We start from the raw sequence: 20,117 nt of genomic DNA on the forward strand, positions 1-20,117 counted from the left end.
CGCCTCTCCATCCAACACTGTACTATCTTCCTTAATTAGTCCTGCCTTTCTTTTCACTTGTCTATCCTTACTGAACACCTGGAACCCAGACATGACTGCCCAGTCTGTGTCTTTCGAGTCCTGTTTCAATTATTGCCACATGTCAATTTGCTCACCTTATTCCTTCCACTCCATGTGTTTACAAACATTTTGGATCCATTTTTGTATTCCTTGTTGTCTCTTCGTTTGCTCTTTAATTCTTTTCTCTAACACTCCCAAGTCCTTTAAGTATCCTATTCCTTTTTCTTATTACAATGTGCTGATGCCCATCCAACCTACCAGTTTATTTTAATCATCATCATCATCACTGAAACACCCAATCAGGATATTGATCCCAGTCTTGTGAGGTATTACCCATTCCTGGGGAACCAGTCCCTCCTGTCCCACTCCTTCTCCCAAAGCCCCAAGAAAATGAAGTTTTCCTTCCTGAACCATTCCTTGAACCACACACTGGTCCATTTTATCATTTTATTTTTACTCTTACTATCACTCAATACTGGGAATAATTCAGAGATTACCATTTCAGAGATCCTACATTTTAACTTCCTTCTCTCCTGCCCTGGAAACTCTGACTGGTGAACCTCAATCCGTTTCCTTCCCTTGACATTGTTTCTTTTTCCAAAATGAACCCCAACTAATTGTCCCCCCCCCCCACTCCATTTTAGAATGTTATGTGTCATAGAGTCAGAGAGTGATACAATGTAGAAACGGGCCCTTTGGCCCAACTTGCCCACACCGGCCAACATGTCTCAGCTACACTAGTCCCACCTACCAGCATTTGGTCCATATCCCTCCAAACCCGTCCTATCCATGTACCTGTCTAACTGCTTCTTAAATGTTGGGATAGTCCCTGCCTCAACTACCTCCTCTGGCACTTTGTTCCATACATCCACCACCCTTTGTGTGAAAAGGTTACGCCTCAGATTCCTATTAAATCTTTTCCCCTTTTCCTTAAACCTAAGTCCTCTGGTCTTCGATTCACCTACTCTGGGCAAGAGACTATGCGATCTATTTCTCTCATGGTCTTATCAACCTCTATAAGATCATCCCTCATCCTCCTGCACTCCAAGAAATAGAGTCCCAGCCTACTCAACCTCTGCCTATAGCTCAGACCCTCTAGACCTGGCAACATCCATGTAAATCGTCTGTCCCCTTTCCAATTTGACAACATCTTTCCTATAACACAGTGCCTAGAACTGAACACAATAAAATGTGGCCTCACCAACGACTTTTACAACTGCAGCATGACCTCCCAACGCCTATACTCAATACTCTGGCTGATGAAGGCCAATGTGCCAAAAGCCACCCGATCTACCTGCGATTCCACCTTCAGGGAACTATGCATCTCCACTCCTAAATCCCTCTGCTCTACAACACTACCCAGAGCCCTACCATTCACTGTGTCCTTGGTGAAGTTCTTTTACCATGGCACCAGGGAGGCAACCCGTCAGGCATGAAATACACAGATAGTTAGAGAAACACTGCTCTGAACCCCTGACCATGCTATCCTCCACAGCCATTACATTTCTACCCTTCTCTGTATCTCTGTGGGAAGTCCTCTATCAATGGTGCTATGTTCTAGCCTACCTCTTTCAAGCAATCGCCATTCACCACTGGATTAAGAAAAATACGCACCCTCAATATTCCCAAGTTTCCTGTCTTTCAAATGCAGAGGCTATGAGATAGCCAGTTGCTGGAGTATACAGCGGAGAAAACTCCCGGCTTCCCTGACCCTGCAGCAACCTCAGCTATTTCTCAAACTTCAGAATCCTGAGGTCAAGTTCATGCAGCTGAAGGCACTTTATGCAGACATGGTCCCCAGGAATTGTGGTGTCCTGAATACCCACATGCTGCAGAAACTGCAGGTTTCAGCCATCCCCCACAATGTAAATAAATTGTCTATTAATTCTAAGAAACATTTTTTCCCCAGTTTAAACTATAAATTCCAGAGTGCAGCACTGCCCTCTCATACAGGGATTTAGCACTATCCTAATCTACAAACCATTCATGCAGATGTTTATTAATTTAATCCTGATTTAATTAAAACACCAAAGAAGCAGCTCTTATCTCCCACTTAACAACTCCAAACCTTTGCATTCTGTTAGAAACTGCACTCTTTGAAGCAACACCCACCCTTTACTACCACACCCACGTTAAATGTTAAGAATTGTCTTGTATCATCAATAATTATCCCACCCCTTTAAAAGCAACCTCAGATTCAATTATTATGCAGAGAGCCAAGAGGAGAGGGATCTTCATAAAATATATGAAGTTTTGTCCTTGCTCGCGAAGCCACACAGACCACAATATTAGGAGTTAGTTCGCTCTGTGTTGAATGAGGTACAGGGTTGATGCCAAATACAATTGTCCTTTCTAGGCCTGAAAATCGGCGCAAACTATCTAGGACAATAGCATTTTCCAGTATTTCCTCTGCTCTTACTAAATGTGTATTAAGCAATGCCAGTAGTGGATTATGGTACCTCTCACATTCTGTGCTAGTACTGCACAGGATGGCTATATCTTTAGGTGCATAGCCTTTATTAAAGTACAATTGTATTTGCCCTGCTAAGTTGCTGACAATCATCTTGTGTGTCATTTTACGATTAATCGTAGCCACCCCTGCAAATGAGTGATTGCAAATGGCACTTTGAGCTAGCTTTTCCAGAAATCTAGATCTTTTTTTCCTAGATTGTAAACTCTTATTGACATGTTTAAGGACAACATTGTGTATTTTCTTTGCATTCCGAACCACTATTGTCAACTCCTCTTTCGGATCCTGTGAATCAATTCTGGGTAACCCAGTCTTAAAAATGTGGGAAGTTTGGAAATGATCCATGAAAATCCAGAAGACTCCTGGTCCATTAGGATGCGTTTCTTCTTTTGTTCTGAGACCCTCGGCCTTTTCATACCAGGGACCATCTTTAATGCGGAAGTTTTGAGCCTCATCAACAATGATATGTTTCACACTTGGAAACTCCTGCTTCATAAACGCTGTCCTTGTAACACACGTACATTCCAATCTTTGGCTAAAATAAAAATTCAAGAAAATATTATTAAAAATTCATGAAAATATTATTTTAAAAACATGATCTGTTGCAACATCCTGTGGATGAGATGTGAAGCCAGGACCCATGTGTCATGAGGCAAACTCAAAGGACAAGGGAGTTATCTCTGGAGTCCTGGCCAACATTTGTCCGTCACAAATGGACTAACTGATCGTTATCACATTACTGCTTCCTGATCCCTTGTTCTGTACAAAATGGTTGTCAGGTTCTGTTGGACTACATTTCATAGTGGGTTTGGACATCCTGAAGTAAAGGATTAAAAAAAAATCTTTTCAGCCACAAGGATGATTATGAACATTACAAGGTAGACGAGGCCAAGAGAAAGACCAGACCAATAAGGATTATCAAATCTAAATCGATAGGATAGTGAGATTTTCCAAATTACAAGTTAAAAACAGGATCTCAAAGGCGGTAATCTCTGGATTATTCCCAGAGCCACGGCAAGTAGGAGCAGAAATGGAAAGGTAGGTCAGTCAGAGGAGCTGGTGCAAGGGGTAGGGGTTCAGGTATTTGGATCATTAGTGGTCTCTTCAGGGGCAGAGGTAACCTGTACATGAGGGACGATTGCACCTTAGCTGGAGGGCGAGCAATATCCTGGGAGGGAGATTGTGTTACTTAGCAGAGTTTAAACTAATAGGAATCAAGATCAGAAAGCAGGCAGATGAGTTGGGGACAATTACCATAGTCTAAAAGAGCAAGATTATTAGATAGGACACAGGTACCGGGGGAAAGAGAGAGGAAAGACTGGTGGTTTAAAGTGTAGTCACATTAAAAAGAGGCATAAATTAGATTTAGGCCATCCGGATCAATCAAATGCCTCCACAAGTATAAGAAGTGTTGGAGTACACTTAAGAAAGTAATCAGAAGGGCTAAAAGAGGACATGAAATAGATCTGGCAGGCAAGGTAAAGTAAAAACTAAAAGATTCCAAAGGTATATTAAGAGTAAAAAGGTGGCTATGGTAAGGGTAGGTCCCCTTAAAGATCAGCATGGCCATTTTGTGTAAAGCCACAAGATATGGGGGAAGATATTAAATGATTATTTCTCATCCATTTTTATTGAGATCGTAGAAGCTGAGTAATTGAGATAAAGGTGCTGTGTTGGCTTTGATCAGATACAAAGGACCAAAGAGATGGTATTAGCAGGTTTAAAGAGCCTTAAGGGGGATAATGCCCCAGGGCCCGATCCTCGGGCCTAGTTGTGGGAAGCTAGGCAGGAAACTGTGCAGAGATATTTGCATCATCTTCCACTGGTGAAATTCAGAAAGACTGGAGGGTGGCTAATGTTATACCATTATTTAAAAGGGCAGCAAGGACAAGCCAGAGTACTACAGGCTGTTAAGCCTAACGCCAGTGGTTGGGAAGTCATTGAAGGTGATTCTTAGGGACACAATCTGCCTCTATTTTTTACAGGCACTGATTAGGGATAGTCAGTATGGCTTTGTGCATAGGAAATTATATCTCACAGATCTGATGGAGGTCACCAAGAGATTTACAGGACAGGACATTGCCCATATGGACTCGAGCAAATCATTTCGCAAAACCTCCTGGTCGGCTAGACGGGAAAATTAGATCGCATGGAAGCCAAGGTGACCTATTCAATCAGATTCATAATTGGCCTGCGGGAAGGAATCAAATGGTAGTTGTGGAGGGTTACTTTTCTGTTTACAGTCCTGGGTCCAACCGAGTGCTGCTGGGCTTGGTGCTGTTGTTTGTTGCATATATTAACAATTTGAAAGATGATATAGTTAACATTGTTGGTAGATTTACACAAAAATGACACCAAAATATTGTGGACCGTGAGAAATGGTATTGAAGTTTACAAAAGGATCCAGATTAGTTGAGGAGGAAGGCTAAAGAATGGCAAGTGGAATTTAACTCTGGTCAGTGTGAGGTGTTGTACTTTCATATGTCAAACCAGAGCAGGATTAACACAGTAAACGGTAGAGCCTTGGAGAGTGTTGTAGAACAAAGTGGAGAAAGTGGAGAATCAAATGGGCAGGATGGGGAATAAGGCCTTTGGCATGCTTGCCTCCATTGGGAATGGCATTGAGTACAAAAGTTGAAATAGCAGTACAAAATGATGTAGTGTACAAGTTATTGGTGAAGCTACACTTGGGTTGTGTGTAGTTCCAGTCACCCAGCTATCGGAACAATGTCATCAAGTTGGAAAATGTGCAGAAGAGATTCACCAGGATGTTACTTGGGCTTGAGTTACAGGGAAGGTTAGCTAGGCTGAGATTTTTTCTTTGGAGCATAGGAGGCTGAGGAGCGAACTTGTTGAGGTGTACAATATCATGAAGGGCATGGATAAAGGAAGCACTCAGTCTTTTTCCCAGGGGATAGGATTCTAAAATTAGAGGAGAGGACAAAGATTTAAGAGGAACCTTATGGAGAACCTACTTACTCAGAAAGTGGTCCATATCTGGAATGAGCTGCTAGAGGACTCTTCAGAAGCAGACACACTTCCAACTTTTAAAAAACATTTTGACAGATACATGGGTAGAAAGGGTTTAGAGAGTTATGGGCCAAATGCAGGCAAATGGGACGAGGCTAGAATAGCAACTTGGTCAACATGTGCATGGTGGGCTGAAGGGCCTGTTTCCGTGCTGTACAGCTCTATGGCTATCAAATACAACTGTCTATTTTGAAGATAGAGAACTCTCACAGAATAGTACAGCACACCAATAGGCTTTTCGGCCTACAATCCTTGTGCCAACCGTGATGCCAAGTAATACAAATTGAGACATAGAGTGATAGAGTGTGGAAACAGGCCCTACGGCCCAACTTGCCCACACCGACCAACAATATCCCAGCTACACTAATCCTACTTGCCTGCACTTGGTCTATACCCCTCCAAACCTGTCCTATCCATGTACCTGTCTAACTGTTCCTTAAACGCAGGGATAGTCACAGCCTCAACTAGCTCCTCTGGCAGCTTGTTCCATACACCCACCACCCTTTGCAGATCTTATCTGCCTACACATAATCCATACAAAGTGCTCTATTCCCTGCACTTCCATGAGCCTATCTAAAAGGATCTTAAATGCCACCATTGTATGTGCCTCCACCACCAATGTATTCAGGCCCCAATTATTCTTCGTAAAAAAAGCTTGCCCCGCACATCTCCATTAAACTTTCACCTTATGGCTATGCCCTCTAGTATTGGACATTTCCACTTGGGGAAAATATTCTGACTGTCTACCCTATCTATGCCTCTCAAAATTTTATAGACTTCTATCAAGTCACCCCTCAACCTCCAATGTTCTTGAGAAACCAATCCAATCTATCCAACCTTTGCCAGTCGTTGGAACCCTCTAATCCAGACAGCATTCTGGTAAACCTCCTCTGCACCCTCTCCAAAGCCTCCACATCTTTTCGCTAATGGGTCGACCAGAACTCCACACTATACGCCAAATAAATTGTAATGCTAAAACTTGCAATGGTACAAATGCAGATATTACCTCATAATTATCTGCAACGGACTATTTTCACAAATGTAAAGAACTTCATCTCTTGTACAGCGGAAGGTGTTGATAGTTCTTCTGACGAGTTGTTCGGCCATAACTGTTTTGCCAGTTCCAGGAAGACCATGTATGAACAGTTTTTTACATTTCTCAATGTCGTGTTTTGAATGAAGGATCTGAAATTGCTCGAATGATAGTAAATTGAGAAATTCATTGCCAATCCTATCACTTAGGAAAGACGTGAAATGTAGTAGCACAATGGTGACTGCTTTCAGCAATTTTGTGATGTCATCTTTTGTTAAGTCTTCATAACTGGGTGGGTACCGAACTGGTAACACATTCTCAGTCTGCTGCTGACTGCTTGCATTACCATCTTCAGCCATTTCAGGGTCTACATAGTGAAGGATTTTAGGAATGACACAGAGTTTTCCTGCATATCCACCCACATTCACCAGCTTTTGTTTGATGGTCATGGCTGTGCTCCTTGAATATTCAGTTATTGCATCGTTTTCTTCTTTGACAATAGTATAGAGCAGTGGAGCTCCGCCCGTGGCCAGGAGCAGGGCATCGCATATTACACCGTGGTGCCCTGGTAAGTTTATATCAACAGCCCAGCTTCTGGAGAATATTAGAATCCCCTTCCTTCCTCCAGGTTTCATTCCAGGGAGCAGGCTTGTCAAATTTGGATGATCATAAATTAGTTCTTCATAGACCGATTCTGGATATGTTTTGATTCCACTAAATGAATTACGGTCCTCTGAAAATGATAGAGTGAAAACTGCATTATTAAGCTGATGACGAAGGTACTAAATAGCATTAGAACAACTTGCTCCAACTAGGTCATTGGGTTGAGGTAACCCGAGCTTTGTAAATTCCCACATGTTTTGCTACATGGAAACGGCAGTTCACTGCCAACCTCCCAGAGTTTCATCACTATCCTCAACATTCACGAGTGCCCAGTAAATATGCCAAAGAAAGTTACTTAATTATACAAGTATCATTTTAATAACACATTTATTAATGACCAAAAATCTTATACACAAAAATGAGCAAACTAGTGTGATATCATTCCTTCACACGAGTGAAATACTATTGATAAAAATGTCAAACATTAAATTTATTTTCTTTCATGATGTAATCCCATTTTTCCTCTCTTTGTGTATCTTTCAATAGCTGTATGGACAGCGGTCTGAAGTAGGCTCTCAACCCGAACCATCACCCATTCATTCTCTCCACAGACGCTGCCTGTCCCACTGAGTTACTCCAGCACTTTGTGTCTATCTTCTGTTTGGACATGTTCCTTTTCAATTGAACCTCTATTTCTTAGTCTCATTAGGTAACATCTCATGACTGAAGAGATATGTTGTCCCTTCACTCACCATAACCATATTTAGTTGCATTATCAGTTGCAACATACTGGGCAAAGGCAACACTGGGAGCATCCACTTACAGGTAAGTCTACATCTGCATAATTGCAAGCATTCAATGAAATAGCGCGAGTTCAGGACCAATATGTACCTGCCAGGATAGAAAGCAAGGCTAACAGGTACAGGAAACCCTGGATGTCCAGGTGAGGATAAAGAGAAAACAAGCATATGGTAGGTGTAGAAATCCATCAAGGATATAAAAAGTGTTGGGAGAAAATTAATAAGGAAATTAGGAAGGCTAATTGGAGTCACGAAATGGCAGCGGCAGACATAGTTAAAGTAAATCTGAATCTAATTCTAGAGTTGCTGCCTTACAGCGCCAGAGACCCGGGTTCCATTCTGACAATGGGTGCTGTCTGTATAAAATGTATACGTTCTCCGTGACCTGCGTGGATTTTCTCCGGGAGCTCCGGTTTCCTCCCACACTCCAAAGACGTACAGGTTTGTAGGTTAATTGGCTTGGTAAAATTGTAAATCGTCTCAAGTGTGCGGGGGTGGCGCGGACTCGGTGGGCCGAAAGGGTATCCGCGCTGTATCTCTGCATGTCTAAACTAAACTAAGAAAATTAATAAGAACATTAGGAAGGCAAATCAGGTTCGACAAATGACAGTGGCAAAAAAATAACCAGGAAAGAGTAGGATCCATTGGGAAGCTAGACCACATACACGAGGACTAAAATGAATTAATTTTGTTGGTATTCACAGAGCAGACTTTGTAGTTGGATGGTTCAGACATTGGGAAGGAGAAATTCGATTGCAAGCCTCCACAAACAAAGAGGAGGTACTTGATGCCTTAGCAGGCTTAAATGACCAAATGAGCTGTATCTCAAGCTGCAATGGGAGGAAATTAAGAAATTGCTGGGGCTCTGGATGAGATTTTTTTAATTGTCCATGTGAGGTACAACAGGACTGAAGGATGGCAAATGTGGTTCCTAGTGTCAAGAATCAGGGAAAAGCCAGTTAACTATAGATCCATGAGCCTCATATCAGTAGTGGGGAAGATGGAAAATCCTAGATGACAGGGTTATTGATCACCTGGATAGGTAGGGGCTGATCAGAGGTAGCCAGCATGGCTTTGTCAAGGACAGATCCTGTCTAACAAAATCTGATTTAATTTTTTTGAGTAGCAAACATGTATTGATAGATAAACCTGAGTAGATGTGGTTTACATGTACTTCAATAAGGAATTCCACAAAACCCTGCATGGGCGACTGTTCCTAAATCCAGGGCAAGTTGGTAAATTGGATCCAAATGGTTTGGAATAGAAGACAGAGGGTGATGTATAGGGTTATTTTTGTGATTGAATACACGTGACTAGTGGTAATGAATGTAAATAATTTGGATGTGAATGTAGCGGCATGATCAATAACTTTGCAAATGACACACAAAATTAGTGAAGTTGTTGATAGTGTACAGGATAGTCTTGGGCCAAAGGAAGATATTGATGTCAGTGAATTGGGCTGAGAAATGGGCAGGTGGAGTTTGATGCTGATAAATGTGAGGCGATGTATTTTGGGAATACTAATGAGGCACGGCCGTACACCATGAGTGGTTGAGGTGCAGGGAATATTGAGGAACAGATGGTCCTTGATGTAAAAGTCCAATCATCCTTGTTGGCAGTATTGCGGTAGATGACATCGTTAAAAGGGCATTTGGGATACTGGTCTTCATGTCATGGTACTGAATACAAGAGCAGGATGGTGATGGCCCAACTTCATAAAATACTGTTTAGAGATACAGTGTGGAAACAGGCCCTTTCGACCCAATTGGTCCACGCCGACCAGAGATCCCCACACATTAACACTATCCTATACCCACTAGGGACAACTTTTACATTTACCAAGCCAATTAACCTACAAACCTGTACCTCTTTGGAGTGTGGGAGGAAACCGAAGATCTCGGTGAAAACCCATGCAGGTCAAGGGGAGAACGTGCAAACAGCACCCGTAGTCAGGATCGAACCCGGGTCTCCGGCGCTGCGTTCGCTCTAGGGCAGCAACTCTACCTCTGCGCCAACGTGCTGCCCATGTCTGTTCAGACATTAGCATAAAATACTGTATGTGTAGTTATGTCACTACACTATAGGTAGGATGTGAGAGAGGATGTAGAGGAGTTTCACCAGGAAATTGCCTGGGCTAGAGTATTTCAGTACGAGAAAAGACTGGGAAGGCTAGGTCTGTTTTCCCTGGAGTTTACGAAGAAATAGAAGAGCGACACAAAATTATGAGATGTAGAGGTAGGGAGAGACAGCAGGAAATGTTTTCAGAGGTAGATAAAACCAGTGAAGTAGATTTGCACTAAGGGGCAAGAGCTCGAGAGGAGATCTGAGAGGGGAGTGGGGTGGGAGCTTCCTTCATCAGAGTGGCAAGTACCTGCAATGTATTGCCTGAGAGAGCAGTAGAAACTTAGTCGCTGAGAACATTTAAGAAATGTATAGACAAGCGCTTGAATTGCCTTGGCATGCAGGCTAAGTACTAGAAGATGTGATTAATATGGAATGGTTCCCACTGGTCAGCGTGGACATGGTGGGATGAATGGCCTGTTTCCATGTTGCGCGACTCTATGGCATTTACTACAGGGGGTCACCCTGGGTGCCGCAGCCATGCCCGGCAGCACATCCGGCTCTTCCGCCGCAGAATCGGGAACCCACAGAAAGTCCCAGCGGCCGCGACCTCTAGTGGGGGCGGAAGGTGCCGCGCCCAGCCCAGCCCCTGCTCGTCCTCCAGAGACCAGAGAACTGAAGAAGAGGAAGCCAGCGATGACGATCACGAGGAGCAAGGGCCAGTCAGACAGGGACCCGGGACTTCCACGCCTTCAAAGTCGGCTGCAGGAGGTGCCCCTGTTCAACAAAGGTGACCAGCTTAGGTTAGGGGCATCGGTTCGCTGAACATCCAGACAAAGACCAAGCACACGGACAGGACTTTGGAAATGGTGCCAACCTGGCGACTCAAAAAGAACTTTGGTATTTTGCATGTGTTAATAAAGCACAATTGAAACAATGAAAAAAAATCACTGTTGCTTCAAACCTTTATAGAGCTTTTGTACTATCTTGTCCAAAGAGTCATCCCCTCCAAGTGAAAACACAGGCTTACACCTTGGTGGTGATGCAGTCACACTTAATTCCTTCTTAAAATTCATACAGAGTTCTTCCATCTCTGCAGGAAAGATAAAATGTTCAAAATTATACCTCACCAGCAATCCGGAGAATTTAACTTTATTACACTAGAATATTTCCACTGTGTGGGGTGAACTTCAAAAGATTTTAGACAACAGGCACTTACCAGGATCTTTAGCCAACAACATCTCAGCCCATTTAGTAGATTCCATTCTCTTAACGTGGTCATCTTCTACTGTCCAGCTGTCAGGATTGTCAGCAAACACTGCACAGCATGACTGCTCAATGTATAACATTATCAAAGAGCCAACAACTTCTGATTCCTTCATAACATTGGCAACATTAAGTCTGTATGCAATGTTCCTTGGACAGGAACAATTATGTACAATCTTGAGTTTTCTTTTGACAATGTTGGATATAAAACTATCAGGTTCTTCAAGCTTACATCCAACAACTACCCTCGAATCAGTGACACCTATGAATATAAACCCACCATTTGCATTTGCAAAGGAAGATATTAATGTTGGAATTACTTCATTTATCCTGTTGGAGATCTTTTCCCGAGAAAAATCTTTAAATTCAATGTGTTCAGATTCACCAAAATGCAAAAAATTACCATGTTGAAATTCATTTTGAACTAAGATATCAAAAGGTAACTCAGTATTTTTATATTTAGGGTTTGAAAAAGGCTTTTTTGCTGCTGGGCCATCACTAGAATCTGAATCTTCTTCATCACTACTTTGGGATGAAGTGGATTTTCTTTGGAATAATTCCTCCACTTCAAAGGTTTTCAATTGAATACACTGAGTACCTCTCCTACAGTAAACATTGCTTGCTATAGAACATAACCGTGGCAATTTACTCTTTTCATTCATGCTATTGATCCATGACTGCACAAAAATCCTCATGGTGGTACCTTGCTGCAGGAATTCTATTAATGACGAGTCCATTACCAAACTGCAAATTTCCTGTTCTATATCTAATCCAATTGCATCAGTGCGCTGGTTGTAATCCTCATTCCCCACTTTCACATGAATGATTCCACCACCAGAATTTAAAAGGGCACATGCTGCTATAACTAAGTTTCTGCACTGTGCCTTTTTCAAGGAATGGCCTTTCATCTTTTTCCTATGCATTTCCCCAAAGTCTACAGTGCCTGCATCCAGCACCAGGTCCGGATACGGGGTCTCCATCAATCGTATGGTCTCAAGAGCCATCCTGGAATAAAACATAACATAGGAAATGTATCAGATGGAAACTCAACAGCAATATCCAACTTCCTATTGTGGTTAAAGGTCTCACTGCATATGTGTCCATGTCATTCAATGTGTGAGAAATTAATGCTTTGCAGTGGGAATCTCAGGACAGAGTATTTATTTAGCACTTGTGGGTGAACAGGGTCATGAATGCTCAGTTTTTTCTTCACTGCACACCACTGCTTCACTGGGCCACTCCAACCACAAGGCTGGGGGTGTTCTCCAGTAATTGTTTAATTTTCCACCACCATTTACTAGATCTGATATCATCACAGATTTTTAATTAGGCCTGTAGATTGTGAGATCACTTAGTTTCTGACTGTAAATTGTGTCTTGTTGTTTAGCACACTCTGCATGCCTGGATGAATCACGATTAATCTCCTTGTTTGATGGCACTGGTTGAGTGAGCAATATGCCAAGGCATGAGGTTACAGATAGTGGTAGTTTATATTTCTGCTTCTGCTGTGCCTCGTGAACCACCAATTGTCAACTGGTGGATCTGTTCTGCATCTAAGTCGTCTCACGTGTTTGTAGTGTCACACAAGACTACAACACAGAGCGTATCCTCAGTGCAAAGGGCAGGACAAAAGAAGCACCTACTGCATCTGTAAATGAGGCAGCAATCTAGTGAAGCCAACTTATAGATGCTGCCAGCTTCTGCAGTTCCTTTTTATTACATTTTATCCGTTCCACTGTGAAATTTCTTTGATGGGTCCTGACCTGAAACATCACCTATCCTATTTCTCCAGAGATGCTGCCTGACCCACTGAGTTACCCCAGCATTGTGTCTATCTTTGACATAGAGGACTATTGGATATTGGAACTTAATGCTGGTAATGTCAATGAACAGCAAAAACAACATGCAATTGATGGAGGTACGTGATCTCAAAACCAATGCATTAAATGGTGTGAGTTTTCTCTCATTATTAGTCATTGGTGATTCTTGTCCAGTATAATATTTTGACTAGTCTCGGCACAAATTAGCAAGCATTTTGCATTGTGATTAAAGAGGTGCCAACTAGTTTCAAGTACTGGTTGGCAAACATGATACAGTAAAGTTCCGATAATCCAACAGCCACGGTACTCTGGTGGTGTCAGAATTCACAAACTATCGGATATTATTTCTAATATACAAGCACACATTTAATTCACCCTTTTTGGATATTGTTCAGCGATATAACAAATAATGAAACAGTTGAGTTTAAAGGAACATGGTATTTGGATTTTAAAAGGATGGGAATGGAGGTATCAGTTTCAGTTTAGCTTATTTCCATGTGTACGGAGTACAGTGAAAAGTCTTTGTTGCGTGCTAACTAGATTAAAATCGAGCCATACACAGTGTACAGATACACAAGGGAATATAGTTTAGTGCAACGTAAAGCCAGTAAAGTACAATCAAAGATAGTTTGGGGGAGGGGAGGGAATGCGTGGGAGCGAAGCCCCAATTAAATGAAAGAGGGTGTGGGAATAGGATCCCGATTAAACAAGTTGCAATGGACAGGAACATACTATAGTCTATATTTGAACAAAACAAATTGAGACTGTCCTGGAAGGAACTGCAATGCTGGTTTACACCAAAGATAGACACAAAATGCTGGAGAAACTCAGCGGGTCAAGCAGCATCTCTGGAGAAACGGAATAGGTAATGCTTCCTATTCCTTTTCTCCAGAGATGCTGCCTTACCCAGAGTTACTCCAGCATTCTGTGTCTATCTTGAGAGTAACTGTCATTGTATTAACACTAATCATTAACTCTCAATGATATTGTTGTGGATTTAAATTCCAATTGGTGCAAATACTTATGAGAAATAATGTCCTCCTGATGCAATACTTAGTCCCCGTTAGATGTGCCTTTTTCCAAATCCACTCCTCTTGATTGCTCCAACCCGATTCAGTCCTGTAATAAAAGACATTAAGAAAACATTATGTGAGCGACCTGAGCACCAGCTTCCATGCTGGATCTCACTCGATAAACTTTCTTCTTATTAAAAGAACCCAAAGCTCTTGAGTGATGACATAACTCATACTTCTTGCAGCTTTTGAAGATGCAAAAGCTTGATAGCACATCCCAACAGATTCAGGAACAGCTTCTTCCCTGCTGCTATCAGGCTACTGAACAGTCCTTTCATAAACTAGAGCATAGTCTTGATCTCCCAACCTACTTCATTGCAGACCTTGTACTTTTCTTTATCTGTGCCTTCTCAGTAACTGTAATGCTGTAACACCATCCTCTGCACACTGATATTTATTCTTTACAAAATCTATTGTACTTGTGTATGGCTTGATTGTACTCATGCAAACAAATATAAACCAATACCAACACTTTGTCAACTTACAGAGACTGCTCACACTAAATGTTTCCCACATTCCTGTTTCCCCATGTCCCTCGACAGGAAACAGCTCCATACACATTGCTTATGGTATCTATTCCTACGTGCTGTGCAGAGGGGAGAATGCTGAATAAACAGTGAGCTAGTTGTCTTAGAAAAGTTTCTGAAATATTTCTGAGCCAAGGATGCCTTAAAACATTAAGCATTTTCTCTATTTTAAAAATAATTTTCATTTCATCATTCTTCCTACCAAAATGGCTCATCTCAGACTTTCCCACAATTATACTTCATCTGCCAAACCTTTGTTCACTCACATAACCTGTTTCCTTCTGCAGACCCTGAATCCTCCTCACAAATATCCAAAATAATGTTTTCTCTTTATCATCGTAATTATCGTTGTACTAGGCTTTAAAAATTGACAGTATTGCAATTAATTGGTGCATAGAGGGTGATTTATGAAAAATCTGCTTCTGATTTCATGCCAATTGGCTTCCAAACAACATAAATGAGTTGAGAAAAGTAAAATGGATATTTCACGAATCTGTTGTTCTGGGATATTATATTCAGTAAATGAAGACAGATGGCGCTATTCAGTCATTTCCCTTCTTTCCACATCAGCCAAAATAAAAGGCGCCAACTTTAAATCGGGAAAAGAATTAAACAAAAATCGGCTGGATTTTAAAAACCAGCATTTGAAACTGAAATTTCACACTGCTTTCATTTTCTTTTGAACTTTATTTCAAAAGTTTCCCTAATCATAACATTCCAAAGATCTTATTGTACTTGATTAGAAAGCTGAGCACAGCACGGTTTGATATGAGAAAATCAAGATATGGAATGGTTAGTTGTTGAGGTGGAAAGTTTTAGATGAGGGAAGGTACACATGGTCGGAAAAGTGCAATTCATTACAGAGAAGCAGGAGGCAATAGGTAGGTGCAACAGTGACAAGGGAATGTGCCAGAAATGAGAGGAAAAGTCCTCCTCTGTTGTGGAGGACCAGCAAAATATTGGAGTGCACTTGAAATGATCACTGCTGGGAACCTTGTTTGTGATATATATCTTCAACATGAAAGTTGCAATGGACAGGAACATATTTGAACAAAACAAATTGAGACTGTCTTGGAAGGAACTGCAATGCTGGTTTACACCAAAGATAGACACAAAATGCTGGAGTAACTCAGCAGGTCAAGCAGCATCTCTTGAGAAACGGAATAGGTAATGCTTCCTATTCCTTTTCTCCAGAGATGCTGCCTTACCCAGAGTTACTCCAGCATTTTGTGTCTATCTTGAGAGTAACTGTCATTGTATTGACACTAATCATTAACTCTCAATGATAGAGATTGTCGTGGATTTAAATTCCAATTGGTGCAGATACTTATGAGAAATAATGCCCTCCTGATGCAAAACTTAGTCCCCGTTAGATGTGGCTTTTTCCAAATCCACTCCTCTTGATTGCTCCAACCCGATTCAGTCCTGTAATAAAAGACATTAAGAAAATATTATGTGAGCGACCTGAGCACCAGCTTCCATGCTGGATCTCACTCGATAAACTTTCTTATTATTAAAAGAACCCAAAGCTCGAGTGATGACATAACTCATACTTCTTGCAGCTTTTGAAGATGCAAAAGCTTGATAGCACATCCCAACAGATTCAGGAACAGCTTCTTCCCTGCTGCTATCAGGCTACTGAACAGTCCTTTCATAAACTAGAGCATAGTCCTGATCTTCCAACCTACTTCATTGCGGACCTTGCACTTTTCTTTATCTGTGCCTTCTCAGTAACTGTAATGCTGTAACACCATCCACTGCACTCTGATATTTACTCTTTACAAAATCTATTGTACTTGTGTATGGCTTGATTGTACTCACGCAAACAAATATAAACCAATACCAACACTTTGTCAATTTGTAGAGACTGCTCACACTAAATGTTTCCCACATTCCTGTTTCCCCATGTCCCTCGATAGGAAACAGCTCCATACACATTGGTTACGGTATCTATTCCTACGTGCAGTGCAGAGGGGAGAATGCTGAATAAACAGTGAGCTAGTTGTCTTAGAAAAGTTTCTGAAATATTTCTGAGCCAAGGATGCCTTAAAACATTAAGCATTTTCTCTATTATAAAAATAATTTTCATTTCATCATTCTTCCTACCAAAATGGCTCATCTCAGACTTTCCCACAATTATACTTCATCTGCCAAACCTTTGTTCACTCACATAACCTGTTTCCTTCTGCAGACCCTGAATCCTCCTCACAAATATCCAAAATAATGTTTTCTCTTTATCATCGTAATTATCATTGTACTAGGCTTTAAAAATTGACAGTATTGCAATTAATTGGTGCATAGAGGGTGATTTATGAAAAATCTGCTTCTGATTTCATGCCAATTGGCTTCCAAACAACATAAATGAGTTGAGAAAAGTAAAATAGATCTTTCGCGAATCTGCTGTTCTGGGATATTATATTCAGTAAATGAAGACAGATGGCGCTATTCAGTCATTTCCCTTCTTTCCACATCAGCTAAAATAAAAAGGCGCCAACTTTAAATCGGGAAAAGAATCAAACAAAAATCGGCTGGATTTTAAAAACCAGCATTTGAAACTGAAATTTCACACTGCTCTCATTTTTTAGAAAGCTGAGCACAGCACGGTTTGATATGAGAAAATCAAGATATAGAATAGTTAGTTGTTGAGGTGGAAAGTTTTAGATGAGGGAAGGTACACATGGTCAGAAAAGTGCAATTCATTACACAGAAGCAGGAGGCAATAGGTAGGTGCAACAGTGACAAGGGAATGTGCCAGAATTGAGAGGAAAATTCCTCCTCTGTTGTGGAGGACCACCAAAATATTGGAGTGCACTTGAAAGGATCACTGCTGGAAACCTTGTTTGTGATATATATCTTCAACATGAAGTGAATATGGGTGTTTATGATTAATAAGTTTGCAGGTGACATGAAAATTAGAGGTGTAGGAAAATAACTGCAGATGCTGGTACAATTCAAAGGTATCAATTAGAGGTGCTGTAGATGCAATAGAAAGCTATCTAGGGCTACAGCTGGATATAGATCAACTTCTGTACCTTCTGCTGAACAGGAGCAGGGATAAGAAAGAATGACCAGGATGGGACAAATCTTTGATTATGTTAGTTCCTTTCTAAGGCAGCATACGGTGTAGATGGAGGCATAGGCCAGTTGAACTGAGCTACATTTACAACTGTTTGTGATTTCTTGTGGTCTTGGGGAGAGCTGTTCCCAAATCAAGCTGTGATGCAACGAGACAGTGTGGTTTATATGTTGCAGGTGCCACAGGAGACATGCTGAATTTCATCCAACTCCTCGGGAAGTAGAGATGTCGGTGTGCCTTCTTGGGTGTCGCATTAATGTAGTTGGTCCATGATAGATCTTTGCTAATATGAATGCCCCAGAAACCTGAAGTTCTCAACCATTACATATACGCACCACATTATACTCCATCACTTGTCCACACACATAACTCTGTTTCCCACTGCAGCCTCTGCATTGTCCTCACAACTATTAAAAAATAATAAAAGATACAAAGTGCTGGAGTAACTCAGTCTGAAGAAGAGTCCCGATGCGAAGAGTTCATGTTCTCCAGAAAAGCTGCCTAACCCACCAAGTTACTTCAGCACTTTGTGTCTTTTTTTGTAAACCAACATCTGCAGTTCTTTGCATCCAATATAATACTTTATCCTTTTCACTGTAATTATATATTACTAGGAACAGCAGTTTAAATTATGATAGAGTTACAACTGATTGGTGCAGACAGAGCAATATATGAAACCAGTCGGCTTCTGAGCAATGTAATGACTCGAGAGAAATAAAAACAGAGGAGACACAGGAGATTGCAGATGCTGGAATCTCCAAATGGTAGGAGGAATTCAGCAGGTCTAGCAGCATCTGTGGAGGCAAACATTGGGTAGGAAGGAACCGCAGATGCTGGTTTACACCAAAAATAGGCACAAAATACTGGAGTAACTCAGCAGGTCAGGCAGCATCTGAGTAAAGGAATCGGTAACGTTTCAGGTTGAGAACCACTTCCTCAGGGGTTTCAGGTTGAGGCCCTACACCAGGTGTTAATCAAAACAGATTACTTTACGAATCTGCTGTTATGAAGTTCAGTGAATGCAGATATGTGGGGCTATTCAGTTAACTTCCAACTCCATCCTCCCACTATCTCTGCCATGAAAAAGACACCAACTTTGAACATGGAAATCAATCGAATAAATAAAAACAGCTAGATTAAAACCGTCCTCTAAAAGAATTGCCTCCAATACGTAAGGAGTAAATGAAAAATTAGGTAACACAGGATTAGTGTGCATAAATGATAGAGGGTCAGATTGGACGGTGGGCCGAAGGGCCTGTTTCCATGTTACACCTCTAAACTAAAAATAAAATAATATTCTATATTTTCAAACCACTTGAGTTACTCCAGCAATTTGTGCCTTTTAAAAAATATAAACCAGCATCTACAACTTTTGTGGCCAGGGTTAGAGGGGGTCAGAAATGATCTTGCCCGCTCGCTTCCTGGCCCTGGCAGTGTACACAAGCGGTGAAACAGGCGGGTCTGGGGCGGCTGCTTTGAAAAGCGGTTTCCCGCGGAGATTCGCTGCTCCTGAACCGGGTCACCCATCAACGACGCGTGGACATAACCCCAAATAGGATCAAAACGCATGGGAACTTCATCGAAGATGGACACAAAATGTTGGAGTAACTCTGCGGGACAGGTGGCATTTCTGGAGAGAATCTCTTCCCTCTAGAGATGCTGCCTGTCCCGCTGAGACAGTTACTCCAGCATTCTGTGTCTCTCTAGGATCAAAATGCAATTGTATTAACACTAACCTTCGATTATCAAAGCCAGGGGGAAATAGATCGCCTTTGCTTTAGATTGCGATTAACCGCGGGAAATACTGAACTCCTGAAGCGAAACTTCTTCCACTCCAACTGTTTTGTTTTGTTTCGTTTCGTTTCGTCTCGGCTCGACGTTCAGCGCAACATCTGTCTCTTATATCGCCCAGTAAGAATGATGGGAAGGGGGGGTGGTTTGTCTTGCATGCCGACCAAAGGTCCTAGAGGAGCAAGATGGACCACTCCGTCGAAATCGCCTGTACTGAAGTGCAGTACACAGAGGAGCGGGACGTCCGCTATTTTAGTAAGAAAAACCCGCCGTTTGTCTATGCCTCTCGCAGTGTAATCAGTGTTGTGGGGGAACAGTATATGTGATGATACCATTAAAATGCAGAAAATATCTCACCTATCAACTCACATTTTTTTGTTATTTTATTTTAAAATGTTTTTCTCCAGCTTAATTTCTCTGATTTTATTATTTCTTACTGATTCTGCCCATTTCCCTCCCATCTTTCTTCCCCAGCACCCTCTTTTGTACAGTTTCCCTTGTATTGAT

The 20,117-nt window shown here is 41.6% G+C and overlaps 1 protein-coding gene across 1 annotated transcript; it reads right to left on the bottom strand.

Moving 5' to 3' along the window:
* Window positions 1–1,970: 1,970 nt before the first annotated feature.
* Window positions 1,971–12,327, bottom strand: LOC144606277 (schlafen family member 13-like). Its single transcript, XM_078422213.1, has 4 exons — window positions 11,277–12,327; window positions 11,022–11,150; window positions 6,567–7,326; window positions 1,971–3,065 (listed from the first exon to the last, which is right to left on the bottom strand). Exons 1-4 carry the CDS (start codon window positions 12,325–12,327, stop codon window positions 2,258–2,260), a joined length of 2,748 nt encoding a protein of 915 aa, XP_078278339.1. The 3' UTR covers window positions 1,971–2,257.
* Between the last annotated feature and the right edge of the window lie 7,790 nt (window positions 12,328–20,117).

This window comes from Rhinoraja longicauda, chromosome 26 (assembly GCF_053455715.1).
Source record: "Rhinoraja longicauda isolate Sanriku21f chromosome 26, sRhiLon1.1, whole genome shotgun sequence".
NCBI classification, from domain to species: domain Eukaryota; kingdom Metazoa; phylum Chordata; class Chondrichthyes; order Rajiformes; family Arhynchobatidae; genus Rhinoraja; species Rhinoraja longicauda.

Bases quoted from the DNA above. Each gene is read 5' to 3' on its own strand.
- LOC144606277 (XM_078422213.1), bottom strand. From the start codon at position 12,327: ATGGCTCTTGAGACCATACGATTGATGGAGACCCCGTATCCGGACCTG. The intron at 11,151-11,276 runs GTAAGTGCCTGT...TCTTTCCTGCAG, and splicing joins GTTGTTGGCTAAAGATCCTG to AGATGGAAGAACTCTGTATG. The intron at 3,066-6,566 runs GTAATATCTGCA...TTTTTATTTTAG, and splicing joins CCGTTGCAGATAATTATGAG to CCAAAGATTGGAATGTACGT.